The sequence below is a fragment of the Mustela lutreola genome, chromosome 1 (assembly GCF_030435805.1).
Source record: "Mustela lutreola isolate mMusLut2 chromosome 1, mMusLut2.pri, whole genome shotgun sequence".
NCBI lineage: Eukaryota > Metazoa > Chordata > Mammalia > Carnivora > Mustelidae > Mustela > Mustela lutreola.
Genome location: NC_081290.1, coordinates 33,588,488 through 33,607,972, shown reverse-complemented (window position 1 = coordinate 33,607,972; position 19,485 = coordinate 33,588,488). Strand labels below are relative to the sequence as shown.

General features: G+C 39.5%; 1 protein-coding gene across 21 annotated transcripts in view; it reads left to right on the top strand.

Annotated features, from left to right (window-relative positions):
* Positions 1–19,485, top strand: part of LIMCH1 (LIM and calponin homology domains 1) — a 327,317-nt gene that overhangs the window by 282,424 nt on the left and 25,408 nt on the right. For 18 of the 21 annotated variants that reach the window (XM_059162610.1, XM_059162639.1, XM_059162629.1 and 15 more), the window contains 3 exons: positions 10,177–10,267; positions 11,463–11,626; positions 15,899–16,004. In XM_059162610.1, the coding sequence (XP_059018593.1) occupies positions 10,177–10,267; positions 11,463–11,626; positions 15,899–16,004 (361 nt within the window). Of the gene's footprint in view, positions 1–10,176; positions 10,268–11,462; positions 11,627–15,898; positions 16,005–19,338; positions 19,414–19,485 lie in introns of all 21 variants that reach the window. The other 3 variants (XM_059162648.1, XM_059162654.1, XM_059162702.1) reach the window with 1 other exon arrangement.

Genomic DNA, 19,485 nt, shown 5'->3' with positions numbered 1-19,485 from the left:
GGTGTGGGATTTGCATTGGAATGGAGCAGGTTATTCCACACGTTGGGAACGGCAGAAGCAAAGGCTTGGACAGTGGTAAAGAAGCCACAAGAAGATTCCAGGAGTGGTCACAGGGCTACAGTGTGATGCGGTTGACTAGGATGTTACATATTCTAAGCAAAGGGGTCCGGTCTCCCAAGACCTGACCTGGTTACCCCTGAGATATTTCCCCGCAGAAACCTTTTTGTTTTATTTTGTGTTTTAAAATATTGGCTTCTGTAAGAAAACCATGTCCTAGCACAAATACAGACTCCTGGAATCCAGGATTGGAAAATAAGTTGGAAGGTCTTCTTAGCTGATGAGGGCTTTATCCTGCTCAGAGAGATGTTTCTGTCGCCCTCAAAGCTAGTCCAGAGTTTTCTTCATAGGACTTCATAGGAGCTGAATTTGCATTTGACTCTCTTCCTTCCTCTGTGGTACCAAAAATGGCCCTTTCCTAAAATACCTAGAGTACTTCATGTAGTAGGTCAAAGATCTAAGCCCTACCTGAGCCTCAGTTTATATTAAAGACAAAGATAATAGTAGTATATGCCTCTGAAGGTTAGTGTGAGAATCCCTGTCTAGAGTAAGCACTTGGCATGACGTCAGACTCACAGACAGGGGTGCCCTTAAGTTATTTTTAATAGGGTTGTACAACCAATGGGAGAAAGTGACGGTACCGTTTCCAGAAGCCCCGAAAAGGGGTAGGTATAAAGTTTCTTGGGTTTAAAGCAAGATCGTCAAAAATCGCCATCTTGCACAGGGTGTGAATTTCAAACAAATGGGGTGAATTTCTTGTCATTGTCCAGCTTGGCTTGTTCGTCGTTCCAGTTGTAATTCACTAAGAAGCACAGGGCTGTGAATAGCTTTTTCCAGGAGGCCGACTGCCTTGTAGATGCTCCGTGTGGTACTTCCTCAGGTCTTTCTGTTCCTCCTGTTGTTCCCTCTTTCCCAAGTCTGTTCCCTCTGCCACCTAGACCCTGCCGATCACTCCTCCTCCCCAGCTCATCCCGATGTTGTCATGGGTTGTGGGGGGTGGGGGGGGAGTCCTGCTGGCCAGCTCCTTCCTCCCAAATCTATAGCAATCCTCCCTCCCTGACCAAGGGCCAAACGTTGCCGGCAGGTTTCTAAACGATTTTGTCTGTCTTCTCAAGCTAAGTAATAAGGTAGGTCTATTTTTTTTCAACCTTGATAATATCAGCCCTTGGCCTTCCTCTTGGAAATTTCAGTGCCTTACTAATCTTGTCCAATCCAGGAAAACAGACAATCCGATCTTTCTTGAAGCAGTGAGAGCTGGAGGAAGGCATTTGAGTAGGTGCTGTTTTCCTTACGACTGAGACCCACTGCAAAATTCCTTTCCAATGTCAAATGTCAACAAGCATTTCTTGACAAACTGTTTTTCTCCATCTAGAAGTAATGGGAGGAGTGTTAAATTAAAAGTCATTGAAGGTATTTAGGGAAAGAAGCATTTGCAGATGATACATCAGAGACAATTAAAAAAAAAAAGAATCTATCCCATTTACCTGGACCAGAGCCTCACACTGTGGGTTCGAAAAGTTTAGGCAAAAAGGAAAAGGCTAAGGGGTGGAGACTCTGATCCCCCATGCAGATCCTCTTTTACCCAGTGAAAGTAGATACTCAGAGGTATAAAAGTGAAAGGGGAAACACATGCATGGCATATGTGACCCCTGGGTCACTGGTGCCAAGACATAAATAGACTGATTTTCCAGGCTTCTGTCCAGAGACCGAAGCCAGGAAATCACTCAGTCACAGAATGGAAGCTGAGGAAAGGTCGTTGGGTATCACATCTTCCGACCCACAGAGGTTAAATGATCAGCCCAACTTCTGGTCGTTCCTCTGTCCTGGGAACAGGACCACCCAAGCTCTGGGTCTCGGGACCGTTCCTGCTCTCCTGCTCTGTCTTTCCAGTTGCTTCTCCAGTGTTGCTCTGGGGCCAACCCACAAGTGAGATCCTTGTTAGAATGAACAGCCAGACGCTAGGTAGATTTTGTGGCAAGACCACATTCCTCTCGGGCCAAGAAACTGCTACCTCCCCCCCCCTCCCACCGCCCCCCTCTCCAGCCCCTGACCTCAGGGCTAAGTCTGACAGTAGAATGAGTTTGGATCATGTTCTCGGTCAAGGAGAAGCCGGCTCCTGATTGGGCCCCTGTAACCTGTCTGTGCTCTCATTTCTACTCAGGCCAGGGATCTGATCTTACTTCCTTGCTGTTGTCATTCTTGAGACAGTGTTACCCGTCGGAGTAGGGAAGGCTTCTCCCTGTTTAGCTGAAACCAAAGGAAAGTATGGGTCGGAAAGTGCCTTTTCCAGCAAGGCGGGTTTGTTTCAGGCAAATTTTGGAGTCCATCAGGTTAAAACTGCCAATTTTGAGCTCATTTCCTTTGAAATAGTGATGTGAGTACAAAAATAACAAACCTTCAAGATGCGAGAGCCAGACACGAGCTAATTAAACTGTCTTTGGGGATTTCCCTTGATTACATACACAGCTGACTCTTGAACAACACAGTTTGAAGCACATGTGTCCACTTACATGTGGATTTTTTTCAATATATACAGTACTGTATGTATTTTCCTTATGATTTTCTTAGTAACATTTTCTTTTCTCTAGTTCTCTTACTTTATTTTAAGAATTTGTGTGGAATACATGTAACACACAAAATATGTGTTAATCAACTGTTCATGTTATTGGTAAAGTTTCTGCTCATCAGTAGACTATTAGTAGTTAAGTTTTGAGGAGTCAAAAGTTACACTTGAATTTTTGACTGTGCAGAGGGGTCAGTGCCCCTAACTATGCCTTTGTTCAAGAGTCAGCTATAGTCTATACATATGCCAGAAGATTAAAGAAAATAGGGGCACCTGGGTGGCTCAGCTGTTAAGCATCTGCCTTCGGCTCAGGTCATGATCCCAGGGTCCTGGGATCGAGCCCCGCATCGGGTTCCCTGCTTAACAGGGAGCCTGCTTCTCCCTCTCCAACTTTCCCTGTTTATGTTCCCTCTCTGGCTGTTTCTCTCTGTCAAACAATAAAATCTTTTTTAAAAAAGGAGATATAAACTACATACTGCTCCAGCCACTCAGAAATTAATACTAAGATTTTTTTTAAATGTGTATCCTTCTCCTCTTTTTTCTCAGGGCATAGAAAATGTTTTTTAAATGGGCTCATGTTATTCAAATTGGGTCATAGCTTGCTTTTTCTCTTAATTTACCCTGAATATTTTGCTAGCTAATAGCCTGATTTGGATGACTAGTATGAATTCAAAGTAAGCTTGAGAGTATGAGTTCCATAAATAATGCATAGACCATTTGCTTACCTAGCATAGATTACATATCTGCCCTGTACCAGTGCTGCATACACCTCGGACCCCCAGACCCTGGGCTGGGTGGAAAGCCCCAAGATGGGGGTGGTGGCCGGGGGCAGTCTGGTCTCAAGCTGCCCTTGGAAGTGGAGACAGCTAGATTGCCTCCTGTTCAGAGAGTCCCTGAGAGTTCTCTTTTGCAGAACAAATGGATGGCGAGTAGAATCAATGACAAAGAAGGGGAGAGGAAAAGACAGTTTGAATCATTTCAGCAAAAACCTGGGGATTCCCAGATTCTTATACTGCATCTTAGCAATCAAAACCTTTACATACCAGGGGACGATGTAGAGGTGGGCGTGAGTCCGAACCCGGATGACGGAGGGCTGGGTCTGGCTCCCACCTTCCCTGCCTGCTAGCAGGGACACTGCATAAACCACAGAGCCTCCTGAGCTTCAGTCTCCTCACCTGTACAGAGAGAATCATCTGGATTATATACCTTAGCAGCTCACTGCGAGCATCAAGTGAGATTATCTGTGTCAGGGGTCCCAACAGCGCTGACTCATGGTAATTACACTAAGCACCAAGGTGGCTACGGTCACTACCCTTCAAAGCATCATTTTAAGGGAAGATAAATAGGGTCATCGGGAAGCTCAGTGTTTGAGTGGTAAGCCATACAGAAATGCATTCAGAAATCAGAGAATTCTTGGAAATGGAAATGCTCCATTAGTCATGCATAAGTAAAATCTTACTGGAATGTGATGAGCTCGTAAAATAAACCTTAACGAGTAGTGCCGGAGGATTTTGTCTCCTTTGCATTATAAATTACATCTAAAGGACTTCATGAATTATTCCCTTCATTCCAAGTGGCACACTTTCCCCATTTGAATGTATCTAAATCAGTATGTATCTTATAGTCAACAGTGTATCATATTTAACAGATAGTGTTTTCTTTCTTCGTAGTACCTAAAATAATACAACTTAGAATTCATGGCATCTGAGATCTATAAACTGTACCCATTTCTTTGTTCAGTTTTGAAGTGGGGAGGTTTTGGCCTGGTGTCTGTAGTTTTTTAATTTTGTTTCTAGTAATTGGAAACCCTACGGTTCTCAAAAGCATTGTTCGTCAGTATTTAAATCCATGAATTTGTTTTCCAACTTCAGATAGTTTTCTATAATCTAATCAGTTTGGGGAACAACCTAAGAGATCAGTGTTTCTGATAGGATTTTATATATGGACATGATAAAACAAAAATACTACCACATATTAATATTTCTCTGTGTGTGATGGGGGAGTATGTTAAATTATAAAATCTGACTTATTCTTTTGTAATGCTAGGCTGGTTGGTCTTCCAATGCTGCTGTTATGTCAGTCATTCATGTGACAATGCGAACACACACACAACAGGTACATATAACATATATAATAAAAGAGACTTTGGTCTTTTTAACTATTTCCATGCATAGAAGTCTCTTTAAAGGGATTCAACTCAGGCTTGTTAATATATTTAAAGTTACAAAATCTGTCAAGTAATATAAATATGTTGCTTGTTTCCTGCCTAGGGTTTTAAAAATATCTTTTAATTTAATATTCTATTCTTCCAGAGTTGATACATGGTATAGAAAATGTGCATCTAATTATGAGGAGTTTGAAATCACCCCATCCTCCAAAAGAAAAAGCACAATTTTTGCCACTAGATGCTATTGTAGATCTTTTAGAAGCTTGGAAGGCTTGTTGCCCAAACTTTCTTTGTGCTTTTTTTTAAGCTTGGAAAATTTGCAAACTTTTTTTTTTTTTAACAGCTATTCCCCCCCCCCCAGTTTTGTTATTGTGGTAAAATACATATAACATAAAATTTAGTATCTTAAGCATTTGTACACTTGAGTGGTATTAAGCACATTCATAATGTGTAACCATCACCCCCATCCATCTCCAGAACTCTTTTCATCTTGCAAAACCAAAACTCTACCCATTAAACAATAACTCCCCACAGTCCCCTCCCCCCAGACCCTAACAACAGCCATTCTCCTTTTTTTTTCCTTTCACCTTTCCCTCCAATACCCCACCCTGTGGTAACTGCCACTCTACTCTCTATTACTACAAGCTCGGCTTTTTTAATTTTAATTTTTTAGATTCCACATATAACTGACATCATGCAATATTTGTCTGTGTCCAGCTTATTTCACTTAGTCTAATGTTCTCCAGATTCATCCATGTTGCAAATGGCAGGATTTCCTTCTTTCTTATGACTCAGTAATATTCCATGCTGTCTGTGTCTGTGTGTGTGTGTTTAAATAGATAAGAGATAGGTATTTATTTGTATATAGATAAAATTATACATACACCAATGATATATTTGTATATAATACTAATATTTATATATCATCACATTTACTTATGTATTTCATTATGCATATAATGTAATATTGATAAATCACATTTTCTTAATCCATTCATCCATCAACTTTTAGGTTGTTTCCATATCTTGGCTATTGTGAATAATGTTTTAATGAACATGGGAGTACAGATAGCTCTTTGCGATAATGATTTCATTTTCTCCGGATATATACCCAGAAGTGAAATTGCTAGATCATATGATAGTTCTATTTATAATTTTTTTAAAATTTTTAATTCTTTGAGGATCCTCCACACCATTTTCCACAATGGCTATACCAACTTACATTCCCACAATCAATATACAAGAATTCACTTGTCTCCACATCCTTGACAACACTTGTTACCTTTGACTTTTTAGTTATAGCCATCCCTAACAGATGTGAGGTGATACCTCACTGTGGTTTTGATTTCCCTGATAATTAGTGATGTCGGGCATCTTTTCAAATACCTGTTTAATTATTTTTAATTGGCTTATTTGTCTTTTTTTTTTTTTTTTTGGCTGTGGGAATATGAGTGTCTTAAATATTTTGGTTAGTAATTCCTCATTGGATGTATGATTTGTAAATATTTTTCTCACTCTATAGATTACCCTTTCATTCTGTTAACTGTTTTCTCTGCTGTGAAAAAGCTTTTTAGCTTGTTTGCTTTTGCTTTTGTTGCCTGTGCTTTTAGTGTCATATATAAAAAATCATTGCCAAGGCCAAGGCCAAAGAGCTTTTCCTCTGCCTTCTTCTAGGAGTTTTGCAGTTTTAAGTCTTTATCCCACGTAGACATTAATTTTTGTATATGGTGTAAGATAAGAATTAAATTTCATTCTTTCATATGTAGAGACCCAGTTTTCCCAACACCGTTTATGAAAGAAATCCTTTACCCATTTTGTGTCCTTGGTTCTCTTGTCAAAAATTAGTTGATCGTGAAAGTGTGGGTTGATTTCTGGGCTCTCTATTCTATTCCATTGATCTGTGTGCCTGTTTTTATGACAATAGCATACTGTTTTGAATAATGCCGTTGGAATTTTGATAGGGATTAATTACATTGAATCTGTACATTGCTTTGGGTAGTATGGACATTTTCACAGTATTAATTCTTCCAATCCATGAACACAAGCTATCTTTCTATTTCCTTGCACCTTCTTCAATTCCTTCATCAATGTTTTCATTTTTAGTATACAGATATCTCACCTTGGTTAAATTTATTTCTACAATGCTATTGTAAATGGGATCATTTTCTTCTTTTTTGTATAGTTTGTATTGATTTCATATCCTGAAACTTTGCTGAATTCATTTATTAGTTTTAACAGGTTTTTTTTAAAGATTTTATTTATTTATTTGACAGAGAGAGATCACAAGTAGGCAGAGAGGCAGGCAGAGAGAGAGAGAGAGAGGGAAGCAGGCTCCCTGCTGAGCGGAGAGCCCTATGCGGGACTCGATCCCAGGGACCTGAGATCATGACCTGAGCCAAAGGCAGCGGCTTAACCCACTGAGCCACCCAGGCGCCCCAAGTTTTAAGAGTTTTTTGGTGGAATCTTTAGCACTTTCTGTATATAGGAGCATGTCCTCTGCAAACAAGTAATTTTGCTTCACCCTTTCCTATTTGGATGCCTTTTATTTCTTTTTCTTGCCTAATTGCTCTGGCTAGGACTTTCAGTTCTATGTTAAATAAAGGTGGAGAGAGTGGGCACCCTAGGTTGTTCCTGATTCTAGAGGAAAGTCTTTGAGCTTTCCACCAGTAAGTACAATGTTAGTTATGAGCATGTCAGATATGGCCTTTATTATGTTTAGGTGCATTCTTCTATCCTTAATTGTTAAGAGCTTTTATCATGAAAAGAGGTTGAATTTTGTCAGATGCTTTTTCTGCATCTATTGAGATGAGCACATGATTTTTATCCTTCATTTTATTAATATGGTGTATCACATTTTTTTGCATATGTTGAACCATTCTTGCATTTTTTCATTTTTTTAACATATTAATTTTATTTTTTTCAGTGTTTCAAGATTCATTGTTTATGCAACACACCCAGTGTTCCATGCAATATCTGCCCTCCTTAATACCCACCACCAGACTCACCCATCCCCCAACCCCCTTCCCCTCCAAAACCCTCAGCTTGTTTCTCAGAGTTTACAGTCTCTAGTGCTTCATCTCCCCCTCCAATTTCCTCCAATTCACTTTTCCTTTCCTTCTCCTAATGTCCTCTGTGCTATTCCTTATGCTCCACAAGTATAAAATTTCTTTGTTTTTACAGAATTTGGTAACAGTTTCCACCAATGCATTCACTAGAAAGAGTTTTCATTTTGTTTCATTGAAACACAAATTTTGATTTATGAGTAAAATACATGAACTTTTAAGACACCAATAAATTCATAGCTTTTTGAGAACCTGTGCGGATATTTTATAACATATTTAATAATGCCTTTGCTGAAACTAATTTTAATATTTATCTTAAAACCATTTAAGATGTACTGAGTATTTCATACATATTTTAAAAATTCAACTTTAGCCCTTTATAATTAAGACACTATGACCAAGAAAACATAGTAGTCATTAATTTGTTCTCTTTGGTTGTTGAAGTATATTCTAGTCAGTATTTTATCATCCTTCCCACTGCTTTTATGAAGCAACTACTATAATATTAGTTGGAGAATCTTAGAATTACTCTGGAATCAATTGGCTCCCAACTAAAGATAATGTAAAATTACATTGATTTTGTTTTCTGAATCAGAAAGCAATGCATTATCGGTGAACATTTGGAATACAGAAATATATTTATAAAGAAGTAGTCCTCCAAAATTAAGCACATTAAAAGCAATCACTCTAACATGTTAGTATATTTCCTGTATTTTACAAACATTTTTATATATGTATTAGCAGGTATATTTGTGTATAAACACAGCATATATAAAGTCTTGCATATGTAGGCATCAACCTGGATATACAGTTTGCATTTTTTTACTTAACACTAGATAGTAAGTATTTTCACATATAACTTATTGTTTAATACCATGATGCAATTAATGACTGCGTAATATTTCCTTCTATGGATACACCATAATTCATTCAACCATTCTCCAATTGTTGGACATTCAGGTTGTTCCAAATTTTTTTAATGTTATAAATTTAATGAAGCATAAAACATATAAATGGAAGTACTTCTGAAAGAGAGGAACACAGGCATAAAAGTGATGAACTGAGGTATTACTGAAAGAGATGACTATGATGGTGATGTGCCAAGTGGATTAAATAGCAAGATCCAAGTCAGAGAGACCCCTAGTGGAAGGACATGGAAGTCAAGGATCAACTCGGGCCCTAGCTTATAGAAACAGAAAGGAAGAGATGGATATGAAAACTGCAGGGACGACTGGGTGGCTCAGTCATTAAGTGTCTGCCTGGGCTCAGGTTATGATCCCAGCATCCTGGGATCGAGTCCCACATCAGGCTCCCTGCTCAGTGGGAAGCCTGCTTCTCCCTCTCTCTCTGCCTGCTTGTGTTCCCTCTCACTGTGTCTCTCTTTGTCAAATAAATAAAATAAAATAAAATAAAAACTATTATGCTAGGACCAGGACTTGGCAAATCATGAGCACTCATAAGATATGAGTCAGGAAACTCTTCAGTTTAATTTGTGCACTGGGGAGAATTAACTTCATAAATAGAAATTGCGAGATTTGGAGGAGGGGCTTATTTGAAGGTAACTTAGCATGTTTACCATGACACCAATGTGCCAGACTGAAGCTTCGATGGACGCTTGGGCTGGAGATGAAAGTACAATTCATAAATGGGTAGAGAATGTAATGATGAATGCGTGAGAATAATTGATACATTTGAGGGTCATTCAAATGTGATGGAAAATAGTTGAAATTTAGTAGAGAGAGAGAGAGAATGAGAAATCAGGCAATAGCGTTCTTGAGAGCCCAGAGAGAAAGCAAACATCAAGAATAAAATCCACAGTGCCAGGAGTCAGAGACATCGGTGCTGAAGACAAGCTACTGAAAGGTTAATTGTAACCTTGATTTTTTTTTTTTTTAAACTGGTGATATGACCCTAAGCCAACTCCAAAGGCATTTGGGGGCAAGTAGGTGGTCTCTATGATTTTGAAAATTCAGTGGTGATGGGAGAGGAAGAGTGGGATGTGTGTCTGAGGTGGTCAGAGGAGGTTGGGAGGCAGTGGGTTCATGTGACCTCACGTGACTCCTCTTCTCCTTCGCAGACTAGCTCCTTCCAGCCAATCCAGCTTTTCACCAGAAGGCTACCTAGGAAATGGAAAAAGTATGAATTCATATAGGCACTTTACCTCATTGGCCTAAAAATTACTATTCAAAAAGAAAGGAAGGAAGGAAGGAAGGAAGGAAGGAAGAAAGAAAGAAAGAAAGAGAGAGAGAAAGAAAGAAATCTTTTACCTTTTAGAACTTTCAAAGAGATAATTTATTCAAAAGGGAAAAAAATCTTTGTCTTTTCAGGCAGCCACTGAGGAAACTGAACAGAACAGTCAAGAGGATGTAAATGATGGCGAAAAACCACAGAAAGGGAATACGGAACTTGCCCCATCAGGTTTGTTCCCTGACAAACTGGTTTTAAGGGAGATCATGGTAACTGTTAAGATACAATGGGAACAGTCCAGAATTTCTCCCACTGAGCCATAGAAAGATAATAAATCAAGGCTCCATAACTGGTGTGATTGTGCTGCCACCTAGAGGCTTCCTGGGGAAATCTATGACCATGTCATTTATTTTTCCTGTGGAAACAGGAGCCCATCCTTTTGGCTACTGTGGTATTTTTTGTTTTTTTGAAAGTATTCTCCGTCATCAAAAAGGTTATATTTCACCCAAATAAATTATGCTGAAAACTGAGGATCCTATTTTAACACACAGAACATCATTAGATAATAAAGCTATAAATCAAAATTATATCATAAAATAGACGCTAAAATGAAAAAGCTGGTCAATAGTTTAAAAGAATTAAGTAATGCCCCCCATATGGATAGTGAGTATGAATAGAGACCCACTGTTCCCTAAAGTTATATTTCTCAGTACTTTTAACGTATTTCTTCTCTTGGCAAGCCTAAAACGCTCTTACCTTCTTCTAAATACCAAATTATTTCAAAGTAATTTATAATAATTTCTTAATTTTAAATTTTTATTTTAAAATAAATTTTAAAATAAATTAAATGGCATTACTAAAAATTTTAGCATATGCTTTTTCAAACTAGAGTGCACCTCCACATTTTGATACACGCCCTCACTCTAGACTATACCTAATTCTTCCTTATATATCAGAGAACACTTGATTTTCATTGCATTATACGTGCCCCACGATCCTTATCACATTCCAATTATGAAAATGTACTGTTGAAAAGGAGCATTGAAATATGAAAGAAAGACTTGGGCTGCCACTCAGCCCTTTGGACAGAAACTGTCTTTCAATGTTCTCCTACTCAACCCACCTACTGTAGTATTTTGTGTCAACATTTTGTTGGTTCTGAGACTCTTATTAAGAATTTAAATTTCCCCTAGTGGGGCCCCTTGATGTGTTTTGTGTTGTGTGATTTCTTTTTTTATGTCTTGAAAGAGCCTAGAAAATTCTGGCATCTTGGGCTCTTTACCACCTCTCATTGTACTGCAGTCCACCTTTCTACGGCCGAGGGCAGGATGCGTGCTCAGCGGACTTTGTGGCATGGCAGGAAAAATGGTCCCTTACATGGTTCTGTTTTTCTTCTTTATGTTTCTGAACAAAACTCCATTTCCAGAGCCACAGCATTTTACAACAACCGTGACCCGATCCAGCCCAACCGTGCCCTTTGTGGAGTTTTCCTCCAGCGCCCAGCTGAAGAATGATGCACCAGAAGAAAAAGACCAGAAGAAAGTGGAAGATGAGATGAGTGGAAAGGTGGAGCTGGTGCTGTCACAAAAGGTAAAATACGTGGTGGTCTAAAGCAGTTAAATCCAGGGGGCCTGGGTGGCTCAGTGGGTTAAAGCCTCTGCTTTCGGCTCAGGTCATGATCTCAGGGTCCTGGGATGGAGCCCCACATCGGGCTCTCTGCTCGGCAGGGAGCCTGCTTCCTCCTCTCTCTCTGCCTGCCTCTCTGCCTACTTGTGATCTGTCTCTGTCAAAGAAATAAATAAAATCTTAAAAAAAAAAAATAACGCAGTTAAATCCAAAGTCAGTGTGGCTTCACGAGGTAGCTGGTTTATGATGTGAGCGGTTGTAAGTGGTGCTTGTTCATAATGAAGATTTAGTTTCTCTCCGAACCTGTGCCTGTCTTCAATCTGTATTTTTTTTCCTGAAAAAAAAAAAAGAAAGTGTCCCTTATAAAACGATGCAAATGCATATAGAGAGATGTATGCATCAGGTCCTATTGGGTGCTCCAGCAGACCATCATAGACTGGGTGGCTTGTAAACACCAAAAGTCTATTTCTCACAGCTCTGGAGGCTGGAACGCCAAGGTCAAGGTGTCTGGTGAGAATCCACTTCCTGGTTCACGGATCTCTGTCTTGCCGTGGCCTCACTTGGTGGGTGGGGTGAGGGAGGTCTCTTGAGTCTCTTATAAGTTCATGAATCACCTGTGAAAGGCACCATGTCCTCATACCACCATCTTGAGGTTTAGGATTTCAGCATATGAATTTTGGAAGGCCACAGATAGTCCGTAGCTATACATTTTTGTAACTTATAGTAACGGGCATACAAATGTAACAACTCTATTAAGTAATATATGTAAACCTATAAAAAATAATATATAAATTTTTTAAAAATAGAAATAGAGCAACAGAGAGGAAAAAGTCACTGAAACCTACCTCTATGAGTAACCATTGATGTATACCGATATGAATGTATCCATTCAATATCTTTTAAATTTTATTTTAAATAATTTTTTAATTATGCAGGATTATATACATTTAAAGAAAAATGGAATATAAGTTCTAAAGCTTTGCGGTTAGATGTTAGTTTCCTGTGCATGAAGTTGCTTATTTGCAGCTTACGAAACATTCTCTTTCCAATATTTACCTGTTTTATAACAATGGTGCTTCTGATGCCTCCAGACCTATATAACAAGGAAACTAGAAAATTATTATTCTGATATAATGAGTTTTAATGTCTTGTTTTTATTAAATTTCTTCCTTGCTTGGAGTCTCATCTCATTCGTATTAATTTGGTTTCTTTTTTTAAGGCACAGTCTAAAAGTCTTCATCTTTTATGCCAGTCGCTCTCAACCTTGGTTGCCTTTTAGAATTTAGAAACACCAAGCATGCTGCATAGCAAATAAATCAGAATCACTGGGGGGGGGGGGGCAGGGCCCAGGCATCTGTATTTTTCAAAGCCCCCCCCAGGTGATTCTGGTAGGCCACCAAGGTAGAGAACCATGGATTGGCACACTGGCTTACTCTATGTGGTGCTATTCCAACTTTAAAAATTCATCCTAAGTTGGGCTGTCACTTTAGAGTGAAAAACTGACCCTGTCTATCTAGTTCCAGTTCATCTATCATTTACTTGGTCATATTGACTGTGCACTTAATAGGAACCCGGCACTGTACCAGATGCTGGATGTTCAACAGTGAAGGCCTAGCCCCTGACCTTAAGGAGCCAACCGTGCTCTTGTCCTTGTAGAGCCTTGAGAATGCCTATTGCTATAATGCCCTTGGGGGATTTCAGACTCTAGTTATTCCCTACTTTTATACATACAGGATGAAAGAATGGTCTAGATGTCTGAAAGGAGGAACTCAACTGTAGGAAGACATTGGGACAGGCAGGATTTCCCCCCTTTGGAGATTTGTGTGTGATCCACATTATACTTGTAAACATTATTTATGTATCATTCTTCCAAATGGACTCCCCCCCCCCCACTTAAATCTAAACTGAAAGGAAAACTGTATCATTGCTAGAGAGTTTTGTTTTTTTTTTTAATGAAACCAAGTAAACACAATAACTGAAGAGTATGCATCTGGTTATCTCATCTGTGTGGTCTGTCTTTGGGCCACCAGTGTCATGTCTACCATACTATGGAAAAAGTTGTTTTCAGGGATTCTTTACTTTGTGGGTGTATGGACATTTTGGCATCTGGTAAATAGTATTCTTTTTTTAAAAAAGATTTTATTTATTTATCAGAGAGAGAGAGGGGGAGAGAGCGAGCACAGGCAGACAGAATGGCAGGCAGAGGCAGAGGGAGAAACAGGTTCTGTTTTTCTTCTTTATGTTTCTGAACATAACTCCATTTCCAGAGCCACAGCATTTTACAACAACCGTGACCCGATCCAGCCCAACCGTGCCCTTTGTGGGATCATGACCTGAGCTGAAAGCAGCTGCTTAACCAACTGAGCCACCCAGGCGTCCCAGTAAATAGTATTCTAAAGATAGGATCTTTAAAGCATAAAATACCCAAGATTACCATGTTTTCCTTAGTATCCAGTGATATTAAATATATACCCCCTAAATTCTCTTCTGTGGACTGCAGTTAAGCATCTCTACTAGTTGGTTGGCAAGTGAACTAATGGTCTTGGAATCCAGTACTTTTCTTACACCAGATGAATCCCTGCCCTCTCTTTTCCCTACTGTGGAGTTAGCTCTTAGAAAAAGAGAGAAAAAAGTGATCACTATTGCAACAGATTGTGTTTTCTGACTTCACTTGTGAGTGTTCCCTTTATCAGACAAAGTGCCCGTGCTCACAGGCTGACCTTTTTACATAATGGTGATTTTGAGCATTTCTGCTATTAACATTCATTTACAACTGAGCGTTACCGAAACTTTTTTTGCCAGACTCAACGAAGGAGGAAATGGCATGGGGTTAAAATTTGGAGGTTGTCAACTTTAGTAAATCTAAGCTTTTGCTTTTTTTTTTTTTTAAAGATTTTATTTATTAATTTGACAGACAGAGACCACAAGTAGGCAGAGAGGCAGGCAGAGAGAGAGGAAGGGAAGCAGGCCCCCTGCTGAGCAGAGAGCCCAATGTGGGGCTCAATCCCAGGACCCTGGGATCATGACCTGAGGCAAAGGCAGAGGCTTTAACCCACTGAGCCACCCAGGCGCCACCTAAGCTTTAGCTTTTGCTGCATGTTTAACATTGAAGTTCATTTGGCCATCTGGTTGACCCCTGTAATGCACAATGAGGCGATTAACTCTGTTTTCTTCAGGATTCCATTAGGGTTGAATGTATTATTCATAAAGAAAAATAAAATTTTACCAAGAAGAAATTATAGACATTAAATCATCCTGAGAACCAAATCACAGATCAGCTTATGATGAAACAAGCACTCTACAGCTTCAATTGCCTTGTTGACTATCAAATTAGTCTATTGGGAACAGAGCCACCAGCCAGAGTGAATCTGAGAAATCTCTGTAAGCAGCTAAAAAGACATAAACTGATACAACCAGGCCCCTCCCTCAGATCTTTGCTCAGAATCTACTGACTTATTTTAGACATCAGTTTAGTAATCTGCAATCAGTTGATTGGAAGCAACAAATCAGAAGGAGGGTACTTTTACCAAAGGCCAGACTAGGGAAAAACAAAATAAAACTAAACAACAATAAAAAAAAATTCTATTTCTATAAAGCAAACATAAGAATTTTTAAAGCCTGTAATTTTGGAACTATTTACTATAAGGACAAGTGGTCTAACATGCCTCAAAAATCTTGTAATGGCATCATTGCTATGACCCTAGTTGATAACAGTTATTTAAATGACACTTCTTTGTTTTTAATGTGCTTCATATAAGTTTGTGTGAGGGCTCTGTAGTGTCTTGAGAATAATGTCCATTAGAAAGTGATATTATTTTAATATTCAGCACTTTCATAGTAAGATTTTTTTTCTTTCTTTTTTGTGGAACACCTCACTGCCTAACACTACAAAATACTGTATTATGTAGTATCAGGAAGAGAATATGTGATTGATCAATCAGAAAATGAGATAGAGTGATGTACAATCCCAATGATGGAAGAGTATCTTCTGGGTTTGGAGAACAGTGATCATCATATTTTTATGCTCCAGTTTGATTTCTCTGAAAAAAATCTGCCTCTATATTAATGTAGAAAGCACAAAGGGCTTTTGGGGAAAGGGTGAACATTTCCATTTAAAAGTCAAATGTTTGGTTTACTGAATTCTGTAATAGCCATGAGTCCTTAAATTTTATTTCACCTGTGCATTTTTTAATGGACAATATTTTTAATGTCTCTGCCTCTTTGCCCATGATCCAGGTGGCAAAGCCAAAGTCACCAGAACCAGAAGCAACCCTGACGTATCCATTTCTGGACAAAATGTCTGAAACCAACCAATTACACTTGCCAAATCTCTATTCTCAAGGTAAAAAGAAAGAAATGTTTTATTTAGCGCTACGTACTCTGCTGGGCTCATCTATAGTAAAATAGTCTTTATTTTATTTTATTTATTTAAATTCAAGAACTAACATATAGTATATTACTAGTTTCAGAGGTAGAATTTAGTGATTCTCTCACTCGTATGTGGAATTTAAGACACAAAACAGCGGATTGTAGGGAAAAGGAGGGAAAAATAAGGCAAAATTAGAGAAGGAGACAAACCAACTGAAATATCCTTTATTTTAAAGGAAGATTACTTCCTTTATGTTAACATCCCATTAGCCGTGGTGCTTGCGAGAGGCCATAGTGGCTGAATTAAGTCACTTCAGAATGGAAATCAGGGAGTTGCACTCTATGTTTGACCCAACCAGGAACCCAGTGGCCAAAAGCATTTTGTCAGCAGAATACCATAGACACTACAAGGTCTCTGTTAAGTGTTTGATACCTTAAAATAATTTTATTGACTCCAAACTGTCAAAAAAAATTACAAACTAAAAAAATAACTTCAATAAAAAGTATATCATCCTAATATTATATCAACTTCATTAATTGTTAATTGTCCCATCTTTATAAAATAGTCATTGAATCTGACGATTTGACTTTTTAGAAGAAAATCAGATTTTATTACCTCATAATAATTCCTGGGTGTGTATGATGATTACTGAGAAATCATTCACAGTCATAGATTAAATATGTTCCACAAATTCCCCAGGAACCCCTTAGGCCATGTATAGGTTGTGAATTCAACCCTTTATTTACTCTTTAAAAATCCTACTTGAATACCTTTATCCTTATGAAACACTCAGGTGCCCACAAACACCAGAAAGAAATGGGGTCGGGGAGTGTCCTGAGAATTCCATGATTATTCTTCAAAACAGATAGACCACTGGGGCTTCCTGGTCTGAGTTCTTTCTACAGATATGTAAATGGCTAGAGTTGAGGCAAGAACTGTGAGGTTTTTGTTTGGCTTTTTTTAATGTACTCTTTCCAACACATTTTATAGATTTATCAGTTCAGGCAAAGAGAAGATGGTACAGGGTCATTGTGGCTGGGGATTTATTTTACTTTCCTTTTTTCAAGGATAGGCAGCCATTGGGGCCGCCATTGGCAGAATCTGGGTTGACTTCCATTAGCTTTAGTTGAATGCTGGGAGAGAAGGTGTGCTCTACTTGAGTAACAGGAAGTCCTTGGGAGGGAATTAATTAGTACATACACTGATGATCATTTGTTTCTAATTGTGGGAACAAGTTCAATACTGTCTTCAAAGCATTTGTTTTAAATTTGTCAGCCCTACTGTCCTGGAGGGAATTGACAAAAATGAAATCTCATAACTGGGTCAGCAATTGACCATATTTAGATAGAGTTTAATCCTGCCCCATTTCTCCCACTTTTTAATTGTGCGGATAAGTAACACAGAGAGGAAGTAGGTATTTTAAGCCATCTTAATTAGTTTTGTTGTCTCACACATTTTGCCACCCTGTTACATTTTGATTTTATAAAATGTGTTGTCAACGAAGGGACTTTCCATTGTGCATTAACAAAGTGGAGTGACAAAAAAATAAAATTTGGTAGCCCTAGAGCATCTCGAAGTTTAGCCTTCAGGAGAGAATTATATTTGGCGTGCACCTGTTCTGTGCTCTCGTCTGGTTCAGGGAAGCCGGAACAACAGCTGCAGTTTCTGGAGACAGAATGCCCAGGTTTGAGTTCTTGCCTGTGTGATTCTTAGCCATGTGATCCTCCCCACCAAGTTGTCCTAATCTCTAATCATTCCCTGTGAACTGTCGAAGGGAGATCACAGAACTCCCAACTTCATAGGGGTCTTGGAAGAAGAGCGTTTAGCTCCACACCTGACCCAGAATCAGCACTAATAATACAATCTGGTAGTCTCAGAGGAATAGCAGTAGGAGTAGAGTTACAGAGCCAGATGCCAGGCCATAAGAGGCTATTCTCAAATGCTTTTCTTAGAACAAGGGTGTATGTTGCAGAGATACGGCCCTAAGCGGTCATTTGCAATTAGGAGTGTGGGCCCAAGTTCCCCGCAGGGCTGGTGGACACACAGGTCTCTGGGCTCCGCTCCTCCAGTGTCTGGGGAGGTCTGGATGGGGGCCAGAGGATTTACATTTGCAATGTAAACTTGAAAAACATAATTTGTCTTTCATTGGGAGAGGAGGAGAGAAGTACAGGACTTTTCCCAGATATACAAACTCCATGGGAATGGGAGGTCCAGGGTTCCAGGTACGGAATGAATGAGTCATGGGAATGGGCATGAAAGGCACAGCACAGGAAAGAGTCACTGGTGTTGTGCTTGCACTGTGTGGCGACAGATGGCAGCCACACTCGTGGTGTGAGTCCGTACTACAACGTACTGCACAGAGTTGTCAAGTCGCTATGTTGTGTACCTGAAACGAATGTAACCTTGTATGCCAACTGTATACTTCAACTGGAAGAGGTCTGTGGACCTGTAAGTGACTAGTCTGTGGTCACACATCAAGTCCAAAGAAGCTGTAGGTTGGGATAAGGAATCCTGGAGCCATACCATATAGTCTCTCCTCTAGACAATGGCATCTCCCCCGTGTTTATACACATGTCTGTTTATAGACTGATTATACCAGCTACTAGCTATATTTCACAGATTTCCCTTAAACACACACAACACACATACACACGTAGTCTTTAAATACTCTGAAAACATTCATAAAATACATTTGAAGGTGCCCGTTTTCCTTTTCTCTGCTGTCTCCCTACAGTTCAAAGATATATTGGTGTTTCTGGAAAGTAAGTGCTCACTCTAAAAACCGCTGTCTTTATCCACCCTGAGAATGACATCCAAGCGCACAGAACCCAGTTTAGGGATGCAAATGCTTACCGTGAACTTGTGTCTGTCCAATGCCGCTGAGTTACAGATCAGCTGTAACTCAGTTGATGCATCCAATAATCATGGAACTCATCTCCGCTGTCTTTTGTACTTTTCTCCAAAAGCAATGTAAACTGTGCATTTCACCCTTGCGGAACATGTTATCCTGTCATTTGAGATTGAACATGTTAACAGTTCCACCATTAAGTATGAACCTGTAAAATAGCACCTAACACCAAGGGAGACAAGCCACAGCTTGAACTGTTCCGTGTCTGCTGGCTCTTGCCCATGTCTTCGGGTTTCGAACATGTTTTATTGAGATGTATTGTACTTTCAGATTCACTCCTTCTCAATTCTTCTGTCAACTACCGCCAGACCTCCTTTAGTCCTTGGGAGTCTGGTTCCGCTTGGTCCTCACCCCTGTTCTCACGGTTTTCTGTTTGTTCTGTTCTGCCATCTGATCTAGAGTCCCCTGGCCCTGCCAGCATCCCGCTGAGAGTTCAGAACTCTTGGCGACGTTCCCAGTTTTTCTCCCAGTCAGGTAAAATGCGTCCTGGGGAGCTGTATTTCCTCTGTGCAAAAATCCATGTTGGGGGCAGCCAATAATGTCTGG